This window comes from Miniopterus schreibersii (assembly GCF_964146895.1).
Source record: "Miniopterus schreibersii genome assembly, chromosome: 13".
Lineage (NCBI taxonomy): Eukaryota > Metazoa > Chordata > Mammalia > Chiroptera > Miniopteridae > Miniopterus > Miniopterus schreibersii.
The window spans coordinates 33,931,661-33,953,301 of NC_138113.1; the positions used below are offsets into that span (position 1 = coordinate 33,931,661).

Genomic DNA, 21,641 nt, shown 5'->3' on the forward strand with positions numbered 1-21,641 from the left:
ATGCAAGAACATATCCTGACTGCTAAAATACAGACATGTAAACATCATATACAATTAAAAAATAAAAAATAAAAACAACCTTTATTGATTTCAGAGAGAGGAAGGGGAGTGGAGAGAGAGAGAAACATCAGTGATGCGAGAGTCATTGATCGGCTGCCTCCTGCACGCCCCAGACTGGGGATCTAGCCCATAACCCAGGCATGTGTGCCCTGACTGGGAATCTAACTGGCAGCCTTTTAGTGCATGGGACAATGCCCAACCAACTGAGCCACACCTGCCAGGACAAATTTTTGTTTATTTTTGAAAGAAGTGTTCAAATACTGCTTACAATTCCTCTGACTCTTAGCTATGCATCGCTTTTATGTCAGATCACTTTGCGTGCAGTAACCTGGTGGCAGTTGTTGTTGCTTGTGATATAATTTGAGCACCAATACTTACTGGGCACCACACCAGACAATCCCAGCCCTACAGGCACAATTTGACTGGCAGAAAGCTATTCTCATAGAGTGGTAGTAATTGCATAAAAGCAAAAGGAACTGAATTGACATTTTTATCAATAATCTGAAATAACCCTTGCTAGATAATGTTCTCCAAGTAAAAGTCTAAGACTTTAGTTTCCAAGATACTACCTTTTATGGTACTTACCTTTGCTGATATGTTAATGAATGAACAAAAATATGCCACTAAGTGTGCTCTTGTGATATATGAAGGGCCAACTAAGTTCATTTCATTTAACTTCAACACAACTCCTTTTGCTCAACAGGCAAACTTCTTTTGCCTTTTTAATAGTGTTTGGAGGCTACCTGCAGAGGAACTCTTTTTGTCCTACATCTACCTTACCAAAAAAATAAACAAAAAAACCCTGCAAATGAAAACAGGTAGAACTGATGATATGTTTTGATAAACTTATAGCAATTTTAAACTTTCTAGGCCTAAGTTTCCTTTTGTCATCTGTAAACAGTGGTAATACCACCAGCCCTACCTATTTAACAAGATGTTAGTGAAGATCAAGTAAATAATGATCCTAAAGTAGGTCACTAAACAAATGGTGGAAATGGTCATTATCTTTTAAGTGCTGTTAGATCAAATGCTGTGAAAACATCAACATTTTTTTTCTATAGTGTTTGTAATATATGGAAATAAAGAAGATGTAAGTGAAACTGACAGTAATTTTTGTTTCACAGAAAAATAAATATCTGAAAATCTCAACTCCTCTTTCTCTGCAGATTGCCAGGTGCAGCCAGCTGTCTGCCTCTTCAGAGGCATTTTAGTGTAGTGGTTGTAGCGGTTAAGACTTGAACATTCCTAGCTGTGTGGTCCTAGGGAAACTGATAAACCTAATTTACTTATCTATAAATGAGAATAATAATATGCCCATTTCATAGGCATAGTATAGTCAACATATAGGCATATGTAGCCAACGTTAGAAAAAGCATTAGCACTTGCTTAGAACAGTACTCAACACATGATAAGTTGTCATTATAGTAGTTGTGTTGTTATTGATTTGACTTAAGCAGCAGCTGGAATTATAGAAATCTGTGATGTAAGAAATGTTTAACGATTTCCACTACAGGAAAAGATCCCCAGTGATGTTTTACCACATGGTCTCTCTAGTCCTATATATGAGAAATTATCTTCAAGCTTTCATAGTATTACTCTTTAAAGAAAAGAACTCTACATGTGATTGGGATTGGTGAGGTTATACAATTTTTATAGAGAGCTGTGAGATAGATATACCACACAAGCTGTTTGCTATCTATAATTGCTTATTGAAAAGTTCCCTATTACCAGATAAAGTATTTATTTGAAACGGTAATTTACAATTTGAGGTGTTGATGCTTGCATTTTAACAATATTTACTGAAAGAGTAATTGATGTTTACACCACCTCTTTTCTTACACTATACTGTAGAGAATTGTGTCTTAACTGTATGTGATTGTTCAGCTTTAAATTTTAATGGTTAATTATGACATTTCAGCTTCAGAAAGTTTAAGATATTTTTATCACCCTGGAGCTGAAAAGCACTTTGAGAAGTCACCTGCCTACCTTTCTGCTCTTAGGCAAGACTGTACCTAAAACATCACAGAAAGTTATGGTAATTATCTGTATGGTGTTTTTTTTAATCTAAAGAAAGAAGATCCTACAACTTGCCCTGAAGCAAGCTCAACACTACAAAAATATTTAAGTTTTTAATTATACTGGAAGCTATGAAGTTGGGGCATCGATATGAGGACCCAGATTCCTCTTTACCCTCAGTTTTCATACTCTTTTAGTTACTCAGGGTGTGTGTGATAATTTTTAAAAAATATTTAATCTACTTGGTTCAAAAGCAAATTGTTTGTGAGAACTGTGTCCCATTGTACTGGAACCTGGAAGTGCAGGAAAAGAAGTATATATGCATTCTAACAACGGTATTTTACTCATACCCTTCAGCTAGGTTTGGAGTTGGCCATATGAGCTGCTAAAATAACTACATAAAGGAGGAGATGAAGCATTCAGCATGCCCACCATGTCTCATTTAGAAACCATCACATTCAAATTCAGGCATTATCTCTATCACATTATAAGTTCTCATGTGGTAGAATACAAAGATGCTGTTTCATCACATAATGGTGAAAACATACTATCTGTAACTTAGAAAAACTCAAGTTCTCAATAGTTTTTATGTTAGTCATGAGTATCCCACGATTGGACCTTTGTTCTGCACTCCTTTGCGCAAACTGGATGTCCCTTGTCCTTTTTGTAGTGATGGCAGTGGTGATGTTTGAATTTTTAAGCCCTATGAATGATACTTTTTTAACCCTAGATTGTCTTAATGTAGTCTGGTGTCCCTGAAAAATGTCCAAATATATGGGATTAGTTAAATTGTTATGTCCACAGAATGGAATATTCTTACCATTAAAAATGGCATGGTGGTAAAATATTTATTAATATATAAATACCGTATAATCATATTTTAATGAAAAAAGTTTACAAAAGAATATGTAAGATGTATGATCCAATTTTTCTTATAATGAATATAGATAAATTAGGAAAACAAATACAATGTAAAAAATGCTTAGCTCTAGTTGTGGGACTATATAATTTTCATGTTTTTTTTTTTTACCTCTCTGAAAAAATTTTTTTTACAATGAACCTGCATTATTTGTGTAATAAGGAAAATATCAGGTTTTTAAAACAACAAAATATTAACCCTTTGCGGTCGTTTGTCTACTCTCAGCGACCAAAGCTCTTTTACCGTTCCGGTCGTATGTCTGCTCTCAGCCACCACAGCAAGGAACCATATGAATCTTAACTCTATTCATTCATGTATCAGTTCATAATTTCTCTGAAAGCTCTTAATTCCGACCCTTACGACACCCATGTCCAAATTTAATACGACCGCAAAGGGTTAAATATATTTGCAGCAAAAGAGGCAGACAAAAGGCTAGTATTATTTTGACTATTTAAAGAGTGCTAGAAAAAATTTTAAGACTAATATCCAACTAGATAAATGAACAAAGGACATGACTAGTTTTCAAAAGAGAAAATAAAGATGGGTAATAAACATGGAAATATATTCAAGGTCATTAGTTAGCAAAGAAATGCAAATTAAATCAGTGAGATACAAGTTTTCTCTTACCACTGTAGCAAAGATTTAAAAATATATAATAGTGATATTGTGGGTGTGATGAATGAGACTAGCACTGTTATACACTGTAGTTTAGAACTTGTTATGATTTCTTTGGAAAGCATTAAAATACTTTATTCAAAAATTTCACTTTGCTGTGGCCAGGTGGATTAGTTGGTTGGAGTGTCGTTCTGTACACCGAAAGTTTTCAGGTTCAGTTCCCAGTCAGGGCACATACCCAGGCTGCAGGTTTGATCTGGTCAGGGCATGTACTGGAGGCAGCTGATTGATGTTTCTTTCTTTCTCTCTCTCTCTCTTCTTTCTTTCTTTCTTTCTTTCTTTCTTTCTTTCTTTCTTTCTTTCTTTCTTTCTTTCTTTCTTTCTCTCTCTCTCTCTCTCTCTCTCTCTCTCTCTCTCTCTCTCTCTCTCTCTCTCTCTCTCTCTCCCTCCCTCCCCCTCCCTCCCTCCCTCCCTCCCTCCCTCTCTCTCTCTTTCTTCCCCTCCCTCCCTCCTCCCTCCCTCCCTCCCTCCTTCCTTCCCCTTTCCCTCTCTCCTTCCTTCCCTGCCCCTCCCTCCCCCTCCCTCCCTCCCACCACCTCTCTCTCTCTCTCTCTCTCTCCCCCCATTAAAAACGTATCCTTGGGTGAGGATAAAAAAAATCCCTTCTAGGCATCTGTCCTAAGAAACAGTCAGAAATGCCAAAAATATTTGGGGCATAAGGATGTTTATTGTAGCATGAGTTCTAAATGAGAAATGTGAAGTGATTTAAATGTTCATTAATAGGGAATAGTTAACATAAATTTGTGCTGTAATTGTATTTCAGAATGATATGCAACTTCTAAAATTTCAATTTACAAAGTTATGTTGTTTAAAAATGTAAGATTTTACAAATAGTATCAACTATTTTTAAAAACTAGAGAAAATATGTCAAAATATTAGCAGGGGTTTCAGCTAGTGTGTAAAGTTTTGAGTGATTTTCTTTTGTACTACTATGTATTTATAATTTTGTTTAGTGAATTTTTTCTTATAATCAGAAAAAAAAGATACAGAATTTTTTTTAAAGGTAATAACCCTCATAGAAATATGGAAGATGAAATCTTAACAGAAATGCCAACAAGTCCAGAGGCTATAGCAGTGGTCCGTTCACAGATGATGATGCTTGAATTTAGGAAAAAGTGGCATTGGAGATAGAAAGTTGCTTTCCAGATTCTGGAGAGATTTAGCAGTTAACGCCAACTTGGTTTGGTGAGTCCTGGGATTGGGAGGCCTGATAGATGGAGGTACAATTCACCAAGATGAGAACGAAGGGGAGGAACAGCTTTAAGGGATAGAGATGAGTTCAGTTGGGCTATGCTGAGTGTGTAATAAGGCTTAAGATAAATAGTGGGCACTGGAGTGTGTTGATCTGGAAGTCAGGAGTAGGTTCGTCTAGTTATGAAGATTTGGGAGTCATTATCAGCACACACATTCAAATCCTGGCCGTAAGTAACATAGTCCTCACGTACTGTATCTTTAACAGATGATCCTATTTCCCTTAGAGCACCTACGGAAAACTGATTAAAAATTCTGGTAGTGTAGTTTCTGGTTAAGGTTGAAAAACTACATGTAATAGTATGAGCAAGCTTTTAGTGACTTCTTTTAGGATTACAGGGATAGGGGTTGATATGACTGCCCTATAGCAACTTTGTAGTAGACTTGACTCGGGGGGTTCACTTTAATAATTTCTTTTTTTTTTTTAATTGAACAACCTACAACTCGTTTAGACCTTTGATTCAAATGCTTTAACTTGTATTTTTATATACAGGGGCTGGCAGAGGTAGGTTTATAGTAGTTTATTTGGAAAAATATATAATACAAGAATAAATAATAATACGAGAATAAATTGTGTTTCATATACTCACAACTGTAAACCTACTTTTGCCCATCCCTGTACATATATTTGGAGTTTCCCTCTGAGAAGATTGAGATTTTTTTTTTTTTAGAGATATGTTAGATTTTATCCAAAAATCAGTGTATTAGCTTTTATAAATGTCTTTGAGTACATACCTAAACATATTTTTAGCATTAATTCTTTCCATTTACATTTGTGCTACCAGATTCTTCCATCCGACCATCTAAGTTGGTTATTTTAGCTGACATAGCTTCTAATTAAGTCTTTGTGGTTGAGAGAGTTTCCTGTGACATGTCTGCTTTAGCAGTTAATTGCTCCATGGACTCCAAATTAAATTCTGTAGTATTCCATTTTGGTCTGCTGATGAAGCAAAGATCTTTTCAGCATGGCCCAAGAAATGCAGTGCTTGTGACAGCTCAAAGGACTAGCATCACAGTTTTCGAAAAGTTAGATAGTTTGACTTTTACGTTGACACTTTATCATTTGAAAATAAAGTTTAAAGTGTTATCAAAGAATTAAATGAAATGAAAGAATGCCAGGCACATATTAGGCTCTCAATAAGTATTTCAGAATAAATAAAGCAAAATTGTTGGCCTTGATATTGTAGTGCACCAAGTTATTTATTTAGAAATAACTAAGTATTGGCAGTTTTTAGGTTAAATTGGAATGAAAAGTACCAGGAAACAAGTACTATAACTTTCCGTTAAGGATGGTATAAGGTGTTTTTGCATTGGGGTCACAGGTTGGATTAAGAAACTTCCAAGGTCCCTTCTAACTCCACATTGTCTCATTTGACCATTTTGGTTCTTGAGTCAGTAGGGAAAATGTATATTTACACAAATACTTGGGTGTGTTAGTTCTTTACTGTGAAATAATTCACATAGTCATAAGACAGAGGGTAAGATCTAATAATTATTTTTTTAAATCCTCATCGGAGGATATTTTTTCCATTGCTTTTTCAGAGAGTAGAATGGTGAGAGAGAGCGAGAGAGGGAGAGAGAGAGAAGAAACATCGATATGAGAGAGACACATCAATTGATGGCCTCCTACGCAAGCCCCAACTGGGGCTGGGGATTGAGCCTGCAACCCCAAGGTATGTCCCTTGATTGGAATCGAACCCGAGACCCTTCAGTCCAGGGGCTGATGCTCTAACCACTGAGCCAAATCCAGCCAGGGCTGGTTATACAAATTTAGAATACTGTTCAGAATTCCATCTGCCTGTCACTTCATTTCTTGGTGCCTTGATTCAGTTGTACAGAGTCAGTGAGATTTTAGAGTTCTAATGGACAAGAATGAACATAATCAGGCATTAGACTGTGAGAATCTAGACTGGTATGTGCTGCAAGCATTGATTTACCATCTGATACTCACTACCCACTTATGGTGATGCTGAGATATAACCTCTAAACAGACAAAGCAAGAGAATGGTATGGTTGCATTGATGATCACAGGTTCACATCTAGAGAATGCCAATAAAATAAATTCTCAAATAATTCTAATAAGTCACTAAGAATTACTAAATTGAAGAGATTAGGTCAATGTGAGACAAGTGAATTTTATTTTGATGGGTATTTCTTTATCAAAGTGATTAGTTCTGTGCTTGTAAAATTCAAATGAAGAATTCTGCTTCTGGCAGTGTGACAGACTAGATAGCATGCATAACTCTCCTATTAGAAAACAGCTAAAACCTTGGGTAAAATACGACCAAATGATCTTTATGAATGCATTTCTAAAATGACACAGATAGAAAGAATCCAAAGAATTTTTTTAAAAAAAATCGAAAGCAGGAAACCTAGAAGATAAGCATTCATCATAGCTTTCCCACTGAGGGTTTCTACTGAACCAGTGATTTACTGCTCTTACCACTGCACCAAGATGCAGAAAAAGTCTAGCACCTCCCATTTCCCCAAGATGGAAAATCTAATAAGATCTCCTTGTTGCACAAAACAGACACCCCAGAGCTATATTACCAGTGTAAGGATGAAGAAGAAATAAACTCTCACTGCACAAAAGACAATGAGGAAAATTGCCTCTTCTATTCTCAGCATTAAGAGTATAAGTAATATCACCCTTGAAAATTTATGACCAGGAGCTCTAGCCCTCACATGGGATGCATTTAAGTATGTTCTTGATAATGTAATGGAGTTGCTAACTTTCAACCCCTGACTATTAATCTTTTTATTATTCCCTGTGACAAAATGGGAAGTATGCATAAAGCACTTATACAGCATTGCAAAGGACAAAGTTATTCAAGAAAAAGCATTTTGTGATTATTTCACTTGTAAACTAATTGCGTTTTTTCCTGGGAACACCATTTTTACTTGAAAAAATAAGTAACAGAAAAACTGGTTATTCACACTTGAGTCTTTATTTGGCAGACATTTTCTTGAAATTGAACATAGTAATCTTGCTACTCAAAGGTAAGCAACTGAAATTATTTGTTGCTAATGATAAAATTAGAACTTTCAAGTAAAAATTAGAATTTGGAAAACTTCTTTGTACTCACCACCTTAAGCTTGATAGTTACCCAGTTTTTAAAAGAGTTTTTTGATGGAGTATGTAGTGATAGAAACTAATTTGGTTATTTTGGTATTGTATAATGAAATGTTGCAACATTTGGAATGTCTACGTAATTCAAAGAATCAGTATTTTCTAAATAACCAAAGTACATGATGTTATAAAATCATGCATTAGTAAAAAAATTCATTCAACATGCATGATAGAGCAGTGGAATTTAATTTAACAGGATTTGAAAAGTTTATTAATATGTTGTCAGATTCCACATTACTCTTAACCTTTAAGAAACTATCACTTGTGGAGTTTGGGTGTAGTATCAAAGAAAACCCCAAATTATCTGAAAACGTTATTAAAATATTCCTATCTTTTCCAGTTGCATAGATGTATGAGGCTGAATTTTGTTCATATACTTCAACCAAAACAATATATCACATAGATTGAATATGAGAGTGGATATGATAGTCCTGTTGTCTGTTAAACTAGACGTTAAAGAGATTTTAGAGAGGCACAAAGACACTAAAGAAATTTGTAAAAATGTACAGCAGTGACATTCTTTGCATTAAAGTGTTTTGTATAGAGAGTATATGGAAAGGAACAGGCCCAGATGGGTTCACAGATAAATCCTTCCAATTTAAGGAAGAATTTATAACAATTCCGTACAATCCCTTTCAGAGGATAGAAGCAGAGGGAATATTTCTCATAGCATTCTATGAAGAGTTGGCATTAACCTATATCAAAACCAAACAAAGACATTACAAGAAAATTACAGACTAATAGCTCTCACAAACTTAGATGCAAAACTTTTCAACAAAATATTAGCAAATTGAATCTAAAAAGAATTATACACTACAACCAAATGGAATTTATCGAAGAGATGCAAGGCTGGTTCAATATTTGAAAATCAATATCATCCATCACATCCACGGTCTAAAAAAAAAAGTCACATGATTACATCAGTAGATGCAGGTAAATCAGTTGACAGAATCCAACACCAATTAATGATAAAAATGCTCAGCCAACTAGGAATAGAGGGAAACTCTCAACTTGATAAGGAACATTTACAAAAACCCCATAGCTAACATCATACTTTATGGTGAGAAACTCAAAGCTTTTTCATTAAGATCAGGTACAAAACAAAGATGTTCATTCTCACCACTCCTTTTCAACATTGTACTGGAAGCCCTTTGCTGGTGCAATAAGTCAAGTAAAGGAAATAATAAATATACATATTAGGAAGGAAATATAAAACTGCCTTCGTTCGCAGACTACATGATCATCTATGTAGAAAATCCAAAAGAATTCACAAGTAAACTTCTGTAACTAATAAGCACAATTATAGGAAAGTTGCAGGATACTAGGTTTATATTCAAAAGTAAATTGCTGCCCTAGCCAGTTTGGCTCCATGGTTAGAGCTTCAGCCCTCTGACTGAAGGGTCTCAGGTTCAGTTAACGTCAAGGGCACATACCTCGGCTGCAGGCTTGATCTGTGGCCCCGGTCAGGGCATATGTAGGAGGCAACCAGTCAATGTCTCTCTCTCACATAGATTTTTTTTCTCTCTCTCTCCCTCCCTCCTTCCCTTTCTCTCCCCCTTCCGCTCTCTCTAAAAAGCAATGGCAAAAATATCCTTCAGTGAGGATTAAAAAAAAAAAAAGTACATTGCTTTCCTATATAACAATAATGAACAAGTGGATTTGAAATTAAAAACAATTTTGTTTACATTAGCACACCCCAAAATGAAACACTTAGGTATAAATCTAACAAAATATGTATAAGATCTATATGAGGAATACTACAAAACTCTGATAACAAAATCAAAGAACTAAATAAATGGAGAGATATTTCATGTTCATGAGTAGGAAGACTCAATATTGTCAAGATGTCGGTTCATCCCAACTTGACCTATAGATTCAATGCAATCTCAATCAAAGTCCTAGCCAGTTATTTTATGGCAAGTGACAGATTGTTTCTAAAGAAGAGACAAAAGCCCCAGAATAGCCAAAAAATAGTGATGAAGAGGAAAGTTGGAGAATCGATATCTCCTGATTGCAGAATTTACTAGAAAGCTATAGTAATCAAGACAGTGTGGTATTGGTGAAAGAACAGACAGAGATATCATTGGAATTGAATAGAGCCCAGAAATAGACCCTCATAAATGTAGTCAACTTATCTTTGACAGAGGAACAAAGGCAATACAGTGGGTCAAAGATAATCTCTTCAACAAATGGTGTTGGAACAACTGGACATCTGCGTGCAAAAAAAAAAAAAAAATCTAAATATATACCTTACACCCTTCACAAAATTAACTCAAAGTGGATCATAGACCTATATGTAAAATGCGAAACTATAAAACTCCTAGAAGGTAAAACAGTAGAAAACCTAGATGGCCTTCGGTGTGGCAATGCCATTTTAGATGTAACACCAAAGGAACGATCTATAAGAGGGACTGGGGAGGGGGATGGGACAGGGTGGAATGGGCCATTGGGGAGAAAAAGGGACATCTGTAATATTTTAAACAAAAATAAAATTTAAAAAAAGAAATAATGGATAAGCTGGACTTAATTTAAATTAAAAGTTTCTGCTTTGTGAAAGAGAATAAGAAGACAAGCTACAGACTTCGAGAAGAAATTTGCAAAAGACACATCTGATAACTTTTAAATATACAAAAAACTCTTTAAATTTAACAATAAGAAATCAACTTGATTTAAAAATATGGGACAAAAACTTTAAGAGACACCTCACCCCAGAAGACATGCAGATGGCAATTAGGCATATCAAAAGATGCTCCACATCAAGGACAGTACCACTACACACTTATTAGAATGGCCAAAATTTGCAACTTGGCAACATCTAGTGCTGGTGAGGATGTGGAGCAACAGACATTCTTATAAGTTGCTGGTGGGAATACAAACTGGTACAGCCACTTTGGAAGATAGTATTGCTGTTTCTTATAAACATGCTCTTACTGTATGATTCAGTAATCATACTCTGGTATTTACCCAAATGAAGTAAAAACCCTTGCTCACATAAAAACCTGCACAGGGATGTTTATAGCAGCTTTATTCATACTTGCTGTAACTTGGAAGCAACCAAGATATCCTTCAGTAGCTGGATGGGAAACTGTGGTATATCCAGACAATGGAATATTATTTAGTACTAGGAAAAAAAGACCTATCAAGCCGTGAAAGGCATAGAGGAACCTTACATGCATGTTACTAAATGAAAGAAGCCAATCTGAAAAGGCTACATACTATAGATTCCAACTATATGACATTCTGGGAAAGGCAGAACTATGGAAACAGTAAAAAGATCAGTGGTTGGGGAGTGGGGGAGATGAGCGGGTGGAACACAGAATTTTTAGAGCAGTGAAATACTCTGTATGATATGACAATGATGGATACATATCATTATACATTTGTCCAAATCAATGAATGTACAGCACCATGAGTGACTCCTAAGATAAACAGTGGACTTCGGGTGATCATGTTTTGTCAATATAGGTTCATCCTTAGTAACAAATGTTCCGTTCTGGTGAGTGATATTAGCATATGAGTTTATTACTTATGTTTGCATGAATTAAATATTTATACATTTTAAAAAATATATCTTTATTGATTTCAGAGAGAGGAAAGGAGAGGGAGAGAGATAGAAACATCAATGATGAGAGAGTCATTGACTGGCTGCCTCCTGCACACCCCCGAATGGGGATCGAGGCCACAACCTGGGCATGTGCCCTGACCAGGAATCAAACCCCAATCACCTGGATCCTAGGTCGACGCTCAACCGCTGAGCCACGCCCGGCCAGGTTATACATTTTTTATGTTTAATTTTAATTTTTTAATATTTAATTTTTAATAGGGCAAATGTTAATAGGTATAATAACCCACCTAAACAAAAGCTCTCTGTAATTCTCAATTAAAGCATATAAAATGTTCTTGAGATAAAAACATTTGAGAACTATTGATCTAAACTTTCCAGCTAAAACGGATTATAGAATGGGTATTAAAATTGTTTCTGGCTATATGCTGTTTACAAGAGAGAGTTCTAAAATACAAGGGTGTTATTATGTCAGAAGCAAGAAGAGAAGCAGGAGCCTGTGAAGGAGACTGTGAGAAGCTTCTCAATTCTTTTACTTATTTATCTGTTGATTTGTGTGCTTTTGAAATGTTCTTTGACCTTGCATTTGAACTGTCTACTGCTCTTCTTGTCCTTCTTACATAGGAAATACGGTGATTTGGTGCCATAGGTGATTTTGCGTAAAAATAATCCTGTTTTAAAAGGGACAGCAGTGTATGCACACTAGTTAAATGCTTTTTATGGACCCATCGAACACTTAAGAAAATTATCAGTTAGGCTCAGCTTATCTCAATACATTTTGAAGGATTGACATTATATAGACCACTATTTGTGACCACAAATCAATTAAATAGTAATCAATTACACTACATAAAGGTAAGTAGGAAAACTCCTCATAGGTAAAAAAAAAAAAAAAAAAGTTTTTAAATACCTTGTGAGTCAAAGAAGTTGTACTGAAAAGTTACAAAATATTTAACTACAGTCCTTAGAGAAGTATATAGTCTTAAATGCTTACATCAGGAAAGAAGAAATGCTCAGAATTCAGGGCCTAGATCAGAATATAACCAAGCAAAGTAGAGGGAAGGAAATGATAAAGATGAGCAGAAACTATTGAAATGGAAAACTCATTCACTAAATTATTGATTTGGAAAGCCCAATGAAATGGATAGTTTATAGCAAGATTTAGGAACAAAAGAGAGAAGGCACAAATAATATTGAGAGTAAAGAAATGTACAACACTATAGATTCTGCAGATTAAAATAATAAAAATATACTTTAAATAGGTTTATGTCACTTTGATTTCACATTTTAAATTTCAAATCTTGGATGAAATATATAAATTCTGAGTGGGGAATATTATCTAAACTGAAATAGGGAGACGTTATACACCTGAATATTTCTATAATCATTAAATAAATTCTATTAGTAATTAAAACTCTTCCCCAAAAGAAGAGGCTCAGGTAGGTAACTTTGGATGTTTTTTCAGCGTTCCACAAGAATGTAGAATTGCTTTAATTTGCTATAATATGTTGAAGGCTAAAAAGTCTTAAATTATCCCAAAAAAGATAAAGAAAAAAACATTTGATACAATTCAGTACTTATTTGTAGAAATAAAATTATGACTTCAAAGTAATAATAGAAATTTTATAAAGAGTAGTATATTTTTAAAAAATTTTTGTTCAAATATTACAGATGTCCCTTTTTCTCCCCATTAACCTATTCCACTCCATCCCACCCCCCTCCCCAGTCCCTCACCACATCATTGTCCGTGCCCTTGGGTTATGCTTATATGCATGTAAGTTCTTTGGTTAATCTCTCACCCTCCACCCACCTGCCCTCCTCCATCCCTCGGAGATTCATCAGTCTGATCCATGCTTCCATGTCATTGAATTATTTCTGTTCATCAGTTTATTATGTTCTTTAGGTTCCACATAAAAGTGAGATCATGTGATATTTGTCTTCCTCTGCCTGGCTTATTTCACTTAGCATAATATTCTCCAGGTCCATCCATGCTGCCCCAAAGGGTACGAGATCCTTCTTCTTTACAGCTGCATAGTATTCCATGAGGTAAATGTCCCACAGCTTTTTTGTCCACTCATCTACTGATGGGCACTTGGGCTGTTTCCAGATCTTAGCTATTGTAAATTGTGGTGCTATGAACATAGGAGTGTATATATTTATTCTAATTAGTGTTTCAGGATTCTTAGGATATATTCCTAGAAGTGGGATCCCTGCGTCAAAAGGCAGCTCCATTTTTAATTTTTTGAGGAACCTCCATACTGTTTTCCATAGTGGCTGCACCAGTCTGCATTCCCACCAGCAGTGTACCAGGGGTTCCCCTTTCTCCACACCCTCGCCAGCACATGTCACTTGTTGATTTGTTGATGGTAGCATTCTTGCAGGTGTGAAGTAATACCTCATTGTGGTTTTAATTTGCATCCCTCTGATGATTAGCAACGTTGAACATTTTTTCAGCCCTGGCTGGTGTGGTTCAGTAGTCAGCTCACCAAAGGATTGCCGGTTTGATTCCTGGTCAAGGGCGGGTACATGGATTGTAGGTTCTATCCCTGGCCCCTGTCGGGGGCATGCCAGAGGCAATCAATCAATGTGTCTCTCTAATATCGATGTTTCTGTCTTCCTCTCCCCCCTCTCTCCCTTTCTTCCACTCTCTCTAAAAATCAATGGAAAAAATATCCTCGGGTGAGGATTAACCAATATATGTGTATACACACACACACACACACACACACACACACACACACATAATAGAAGCTTTATTAATTTCAAATAAATCTGCAAACAATCTACATGTCAATTATCATTAAAATGGATGGGGAAATTGTAAAATATTTATTTAATATCATGCAGTACTAAGCAGTGAAATTTAATTACATCTGTACATATCAAGAACTTGATATTGAATATAAGTCACAAAACTTATTTATGAAGTTAAAAAACATGTAAAACTTGACAATATATTATTTTTTTACTTTTTATTGTGGTAAGACATATATATAACATGAAATGTACCATTTTAAAACATTTTTAAGTGTACAGTGCAGTTGGCATTAAGTATACTCACAGTGTTGTATAACCATCACCACTCTCTGTTTCTGGAACTTTTTCATCATCACTAACAGAAACTCTCTATCCATTAAACAATAACTCTCCATCTCCTCTCCCCCCAGTGCCTGATAACCTTTATTCTACTTTCTGTCTCTATATATTTGCCTGTTCCTCATATAAGTGGAATCCTACAATATCTGCCCTTCTGTGTCTGGTTTATTTCACTTAGTGTAATGTCCTCAAGGTTCATCCATGATGTAACATGTGTCAGAATTTCATTACTTTTAAGGCTGAATAATATTTCATTATATAGATATACCACATTTTGTTTATTCATCAGCGATATATTCTTTAGGGATGCATAAATAGGTAGTACTCTAAGATTCAAGGTGCCAGTCATCTCTGGAGGAAGGAATGGAAGGGATGCAATTAGTGAGGTGATGCAAGGAATTTAAGATACTGGTAGTGTTCTGTTTCTTAAGCTGGATGTTGGGTACAGGATATTAATTTTATTATTTGTTAAATAGTATTTACATGTTTTATACATTAGTATGTGTGATATATTTCACAAAATTTTTTAAAAATTCAAAAAATAATGCCATTAGTTTAATTTTCAATATCTTGTAAAAGACCCAATAATGTGTTATTACATGATAGATTTTTTTAAGAGAAAATTCTATGTAATAAAGATGTAACAAATCATAAAATCTAAGTACGTTTCCCCCCCCTCTACTCCTCCAGTCTTTTTACATGGGAGAGAAAGTTGAATTTCTAGTATGTGGTTTATTTCATGTAACATATTAAGAGGTACACAAAGTCAAAAATTTTAATAGGAGAGGCATTATATTGTATTTATCTTGGGATCCATAGTAAATGACACATCATACAATGAACTATTCTGTAAGAACACCCTAACTTGAATAATTTGGACAAGAGATGTCTCCTCCAACTTCTCATAATATGAAAAAAAGAATAAGCTATTTAACTACATTGCTTGCTACCATTGTTATATATCATTTTGTTAGTGTTTTGGGGGGGGAGAGGGGAGTGGCAAAATTGGCTACATGCTTTTTTTGGTAAAATCTACAATGTTTAAAAATTCTCAAGCCTCATGAGAATGTATTTTTATAATCAGTTAATTCCTTATTTGTTATTATAAAATCTTTTTTGTTTTATACTGTACAGAGGAAACATTTATTCACCTATTGCTTGTAACCACCTGAATAGCAGTGAGAACATATTGAGGTGGAGAATTTATTTCAAGTCTAGCAAGAATGTGGGGGGGGGGGCATGCATAAATTTTGATAACTACACTGTTACATTACTGTAGTAACTAAAGCAAACATCCTCATTGTGTTCTACATTTATTTTCCTCATTTCCAGATTGGTGATTCTGGATAGACTATTTGTAATATTAGTGTAGTAAATCAGGTTTAATGGCCCATAAATATTAATAAATATTATTTGTTAAACGCCTAGTAGGTATTTTCGTATGTTGTTCCAAGAATTTTTTTAGGACATATTTCTAGGATGGGAATTGCTGAGTTGTAATTGCTGAGTTGTAAGGTATGCATGAGTTCAACTTTACAAGGTAATGTCAAATTGCCCTCCAAAGTGGCTGATCAGTTGAAATTCTCTCTTGCAATGTAAGACAGTTTGCATTATTCTTATTAACACTTGGTATCATCCAACATTTAAAAATATTTGCCAATCTGAGAGTGTGAAACTGAGGTTCAGATACATGAAGAAATATGCCAAAGATAAATCAGTGAATAAAGTCCTGGTGCCACATACAATATGTTGGATTTCAAAGAAATGGAAATATACAGGTTAATTCTTTCTTATAACAATGAGAAAACATATAAAAAGTGAGAGTGAGATTTCTTAAGTAAAATAATGTTACATAAGAGCTTCCTTAGGGGGAAGTATTTCTGAAAGTATGATTTTATTTATTTTTAATTTATTGATTTTGTGTGTGTGTGTGTGTGTGTGTGTGTGTGTGTGTGTGTATGAGAGAGATAGAGAGAGAGAGAGAGAGAGGGAAACATCAATTTGTTGTTCCACTTATTTATGCATTCATTGGTTGATTCTTGTATGTGCCCTACTGGGGACTGAACCCCCAACCTTGGCGCATTAGGATGATGCTCTAACCAATTGAGCTACCTGGCCAGGGCTGAAAGTGTGATTTTAGACTAACTAGATCAGAATCACCTGGTTATTAGTGGTTTTCATGTGTGTGTGTGTGTGGGAGGGGTGGGAAGGTAGTGGGGAGGGGAAGTACCTAACATTTTTTGAAAATGCAGGGTCCATCCCTAGTTTTACTAATTTAGGATCTCTAGGAGTGGGAGATAGGCATCTAAATTTTTAACCAGCTCTACTAGTTTTATTTTTGTTTTTAAATAAACCCTAAAGTTGAAGAACTGCTCTAGGGATTTTGAAGTAATTCCCAAAGTACTGCCTAATTCATATACAAACACATGTATAAACATGGGACCAGAGGCAGAAACTGAGTCCCACACATATGTAAACACTCACTTCTTGACTTTTGTCATCTAACTTTCTCTAAAATTTTTTCTTACTATTTTTCTCTTATTTCTGTCCTCTTGTCTGACCTACGTGCCATATGAAATAGCAGGACTCTGACATCAATAATAGTCTTTCTAAACTTTCTCAGCCTGGCTGACCCTTCTTTAAAGAGGATGAAAGGGTGCACAAGATGTGCTCATACAGTAATGCAATCAGTTAACTCATTGAACTGTTGATAGCAGTGATACCAATCTTGGGTGGCTACAGATTTGGCCTATTTATAAAAAGTGAAGATTCGTGGAGCTGCCGTTAGAGCTGTGAAAGATTCTCATGTTTTTCTCATTACTCTTCTTTTTTATGTTTACTTTCTATGCGATAGCTAATTTTAAAAAGGAAAACTGTCTGAGCTAGGTGAAGAATTAGTAGAAACACCATTCAGACCCCTTTTTTCCAGGACACAAATTTTAGTGAGTTCCTGTGATAATATTAGGAGTGGATATTGTAAACTTGAAATAGCTCTATACTGCTTACCTGCCCATACTTTATAAAGGGCTGTTTTTGTTTTGCAGCAACTGATTATTTTTAATTAAGTAGTATAGCTAATTGTGTTTAGAATTTAGTAACTTTACTTTCTGTTTTTTCAGAGACAAGAGTTTACCAAATACTTAAAAATTCCCTAAGTTTAGCAGAAAACCTTTTCTGTGTAATTTTTATCTAAAAAATGAAATTGACAGAATGTTAATTATCAAGAATCTAGATTTTGCAGGAATCATCCTTAAACTGGGCTTTCAAAAGTATGTGCATTTCCAAGTTATCTTAATTTTTATAGTTTTATTATTTGTTTATAAAATTAGATAATTACTATTAGGGATCAATGTCATACTTTCTGAAACAGATATTTAGCAAAATCTGAAAATAATATGTAGCACTTTGTCATGCTTTCAAAACAGAGGCTTTAAGTCCTTTATTATATGTAGAAGTTGTTAGCTATTCAAAAAGTACAATAAGAGATTATTGTTCATATCACTAATCAGTTGATACTCCCTGATTGTACTTTTTCATTTTGCACATTGTCAGAACCTTGGACCTTAATCTTATTCTTTGATTGACAAGTAACGACCAGGGAAAGAACACTTGTATTATTTGGAATAGTCACATCTGTTCAACTTGATTCAGTTGAGGGTATTTGCATATTCTTAAGTATTTCTTCTGAGAGAGCTTAAATCCTTCTCAAGTGCTTGATGCGTTTTTGAAATTCATTCATAAGGTATCTACATGCACTAATAGTTCTGTATAATATTGCTGTGCGTAATCTGACAGATAAGAGCACATTTTGAAACAAGGTATTCTTTAGGGATGCTATATTACATTTTTACTCATTCTGTTGGCAGAAATGTCAATTTTTTAAAAAAAGGCTGTTTCAGTGTTTTGATTAAATTAGTATATCCTAATTTTAGACAAGTTTATAAATCATAGGGCAAATAAATATTTATTAAATAATTCAAATGTTAATAGTAGTTTTTCCTGCCTTGGTTGGAAAATTGAGTAATTTTATAGAAAACCAATGTAGAGCTTGAATGGAGTTGTTTAGTCTCCTTATTTTATAGGGAAGATTATTAAGGCTCAAGTTTACTAAATTACTCAGAGTTTGGAAATTAGGCCTTATTTTAGGTCTGAACTCTCAGATCAATAAACTCTAAGGAATGCTCATTTATGACTTCTGGTTTACATTAATGATGGTATATGACCTCTGATTTGCATTACTTACAAATTGCCCTTCTAAAATTTACCGTGTGATCGATCTTTTAACCAATGCTGCCCTAATAAATTTAACTTAAAAAATAAAAATTTCCCTTGCCACTAGAACACATAATTAGGGCTTATTATGTCTTATTTATTATAACATTTCTCCAGAATTGACATCTTGTCTTCATACTTAATGCCCAGTCATTATTTTGTTGTCCTGTATCATTGTTCTCCTCAGCTGTTATTCTGTAAAGGATAATTTTGAAACAAGATAGTTTATTAATGGAATCTTAAATACCTTTGATAGCAAATAGGTCTCATTTTATGTTCTATTTCTGATGAATTGACAATAGCTGTTTGGAGAAGAATTTTGAAATCTTTTGAGGTTGCTTACAAGTGTCTGCCACTGGTGTAGGATCAGAGAAACCAGCCGTTTCTTCCTGATATATGTGATCTTAGAAAAGAGAACTATAGACTGGAGTGATTAGAAAAGGCCCCAGGAAGAAATAAGGCTCAAAGTATGGGATAGATAGAATTCAGTATTTGTAGGCAGAATGAGGTAGAATGCTACCAAGGCTGAGTGTTTTATAAAAAATAGTAGGCATTCAAAAAGGTTACCTAATGTCATTACATTTATATTATAATGTAAACAGGTTACATTAAATATAATCAAAGGAAGGAAAACAATTATTGAGAACTTTGATACCTAACCCTGAACTTTTACAGGAGCCCTGGAGACTTTCCGTCCTAGTTATTCCTTGCTTTTCCTTTCCTGAGTTATTGAGAGTTGTTCAAGTCTACCCCTATTTCTGCCTGGGCCAGCTCTCTCCAGTTTTATATCTTCCTTAAATATATAAAAGTTCTGATATAACCTCAGCACAATTTTATTTCATGATTGTGTTATAGGAATTCATTGGAGAAGAAAGTCTCAGTTGTTATTTAATCATATTAAAATCGTATTTTAAAATCTTTGACTATAAAGTAAATAACTCCAAGTTACATAATTATTTTTTTATCTTCCAGGAATCCCCTTCTGGTCGAAGGAAAGCTCTTGCTACTAGTAGCATCAACATGAAACAGTATGCAAGCCCTATGCCAACTCAAACTGATGTCAAGTTAAAATTCAAGCCATTGTCTAAAAAAGTTGTATCTGCCACTCTCCAGTTTTCATTATCTTGCATTTTCCTCCGGGAAGGAAAAGCCACGTAAGTTTCTTTTGTCAAAAAAGTTGCTTCAGAGTATGTTTTGAAACACTGTTGGTAAATAGCTTTTGACTCAGTAGATTGGCAACAGTTGAGAACATCCTACCACATACCAGTCATTCTTGCCATTCTTTGTTTCAGAGGCTGAATTAAATGAACTTATTATTTATAGCCTCTTTTGACTCTAGTGAATGAACAATAATATAATAGTGATTACAGCAAGTTTCAAATTTTAAATTGTATATATATTATAGGATATTATACATGTTTGTTTTATATTTTAGTGTCTTCAGTATAAGTGGTTGTACTCTGAAATACAGGCAGTTCAGTTTGTGGAGCTGTTTGATTCAGCTGAGATGTGAGAGAAACCCAAAATGAAAAGTTTAGGATGAGAGTGATGAAAGAATTAAAGGAACTTTTGCCAATTCATGTTCTTTGGCTCAGCCTTCTAAAAATTGTATGGCAAGGTACAGTTAGCCAAACTGTTATAATCACTGTTCTTTTCAAAAATCACTTCTAAAGCACTGAATAGGCATTGCACAAAGATAATTTCTATACCCAGTTCTAGTCCCCTAAAAGACTTAACAGCATAACTGGATAAAATGAGGCGAACATACCTAGAACAGGTTAAAAAAAAAAGTAGCCTTCACTCTGGTTTTGCATATAGTCAAGTCATAGGTAAATGCATATTTTGGGTATAGTGAAACGGTTAGTACCTGTTTGGAATGGAAGATTCAGGGAAAGAAGAAATGTAAATTCTATTCCTAGGCTTAAAAGGTGAAGGGAAGAAGGCAGCTATAAACAGTTCAATCTGAATCACACTTCTGAACCTATTTGACTTAGTGAAATGTGGTTACTATAATTGGCCATGTCTACTTGACTGATTAAACTGAATACTGTGCGTCAGAATGAGATGTTTTGCACTCATCTACAGGGCTTCAAATGACTTGGTAGATAACAGTAAGCCTCTTCTCTGGAAAGATTGCTTCTAATTGAGTGTGGTAGAGAGACAGTGCAGAATGGAAACAATTTGTCTTTCATCTCAGGACCTTAAATTGTAGACTTAAATAATGAGAAATTAAAAATAAAGACCTACCCTGAAGTCCAAGCCAAAATGAAAGGTAAGGAAACAGAGGAGGAAGAGAGAAAACAAAATTAGAGAAGATCTTTTGAAGGTGGACTCCTTTCCACTGGGCAGAAGCAGTGAGTGAGTCAGTACCATTCTCAGGAATATGGGTGAGAGGAAATTCAGTCAAACCAAGTATCGCAGTCTGCGTGAAGAATTTTCTCAAACACCCTAAATTCCCTCTCCATCTCCTCATTTCTTGCCTCCTTACCTTTCCCAAAGAAAAATGTTCAGGGTTGAAATATGAGGAAATTAAAGAGGTAAAATTAAGCAGGTTAGCATTTTAAGAATAATGTTATATCTTGACATTATCCCCCATTGATAGGTGAACAACTTGTAAGGCATTTATATAGTGTAACACAGCTTTTTATGTTCATGCAGAC

At 34.8% G+C, this 21,641-nt stretch overlaps 1 protein-coding gene across 8 annotated transcripts in view; it reads left to right on the forward strand.

Moving 5' to 3' along the window:
• EHBP1 (EH domain binding protein 1) overlaps positions 1–21,641 on the forward strand; it is a 279,331-nt gene that overhangs the window by 78,091 nt on the left and 179,599 nt on the right. For all 8 annotated transcript variants that reach the window (XM_081157052.1, XM_081157055.1, XM_081157057.1 and 5 more), the window contains exon 6: positions 19,954–20,135. In XM_081157052.1, coding sequence (XP_081013178.1) covers positions 19,954–20,135 — 182 coding nt within the window. The remainder of the gene's footprint in view (positions 1–19,953; positions 20,136–21,641) is intronic.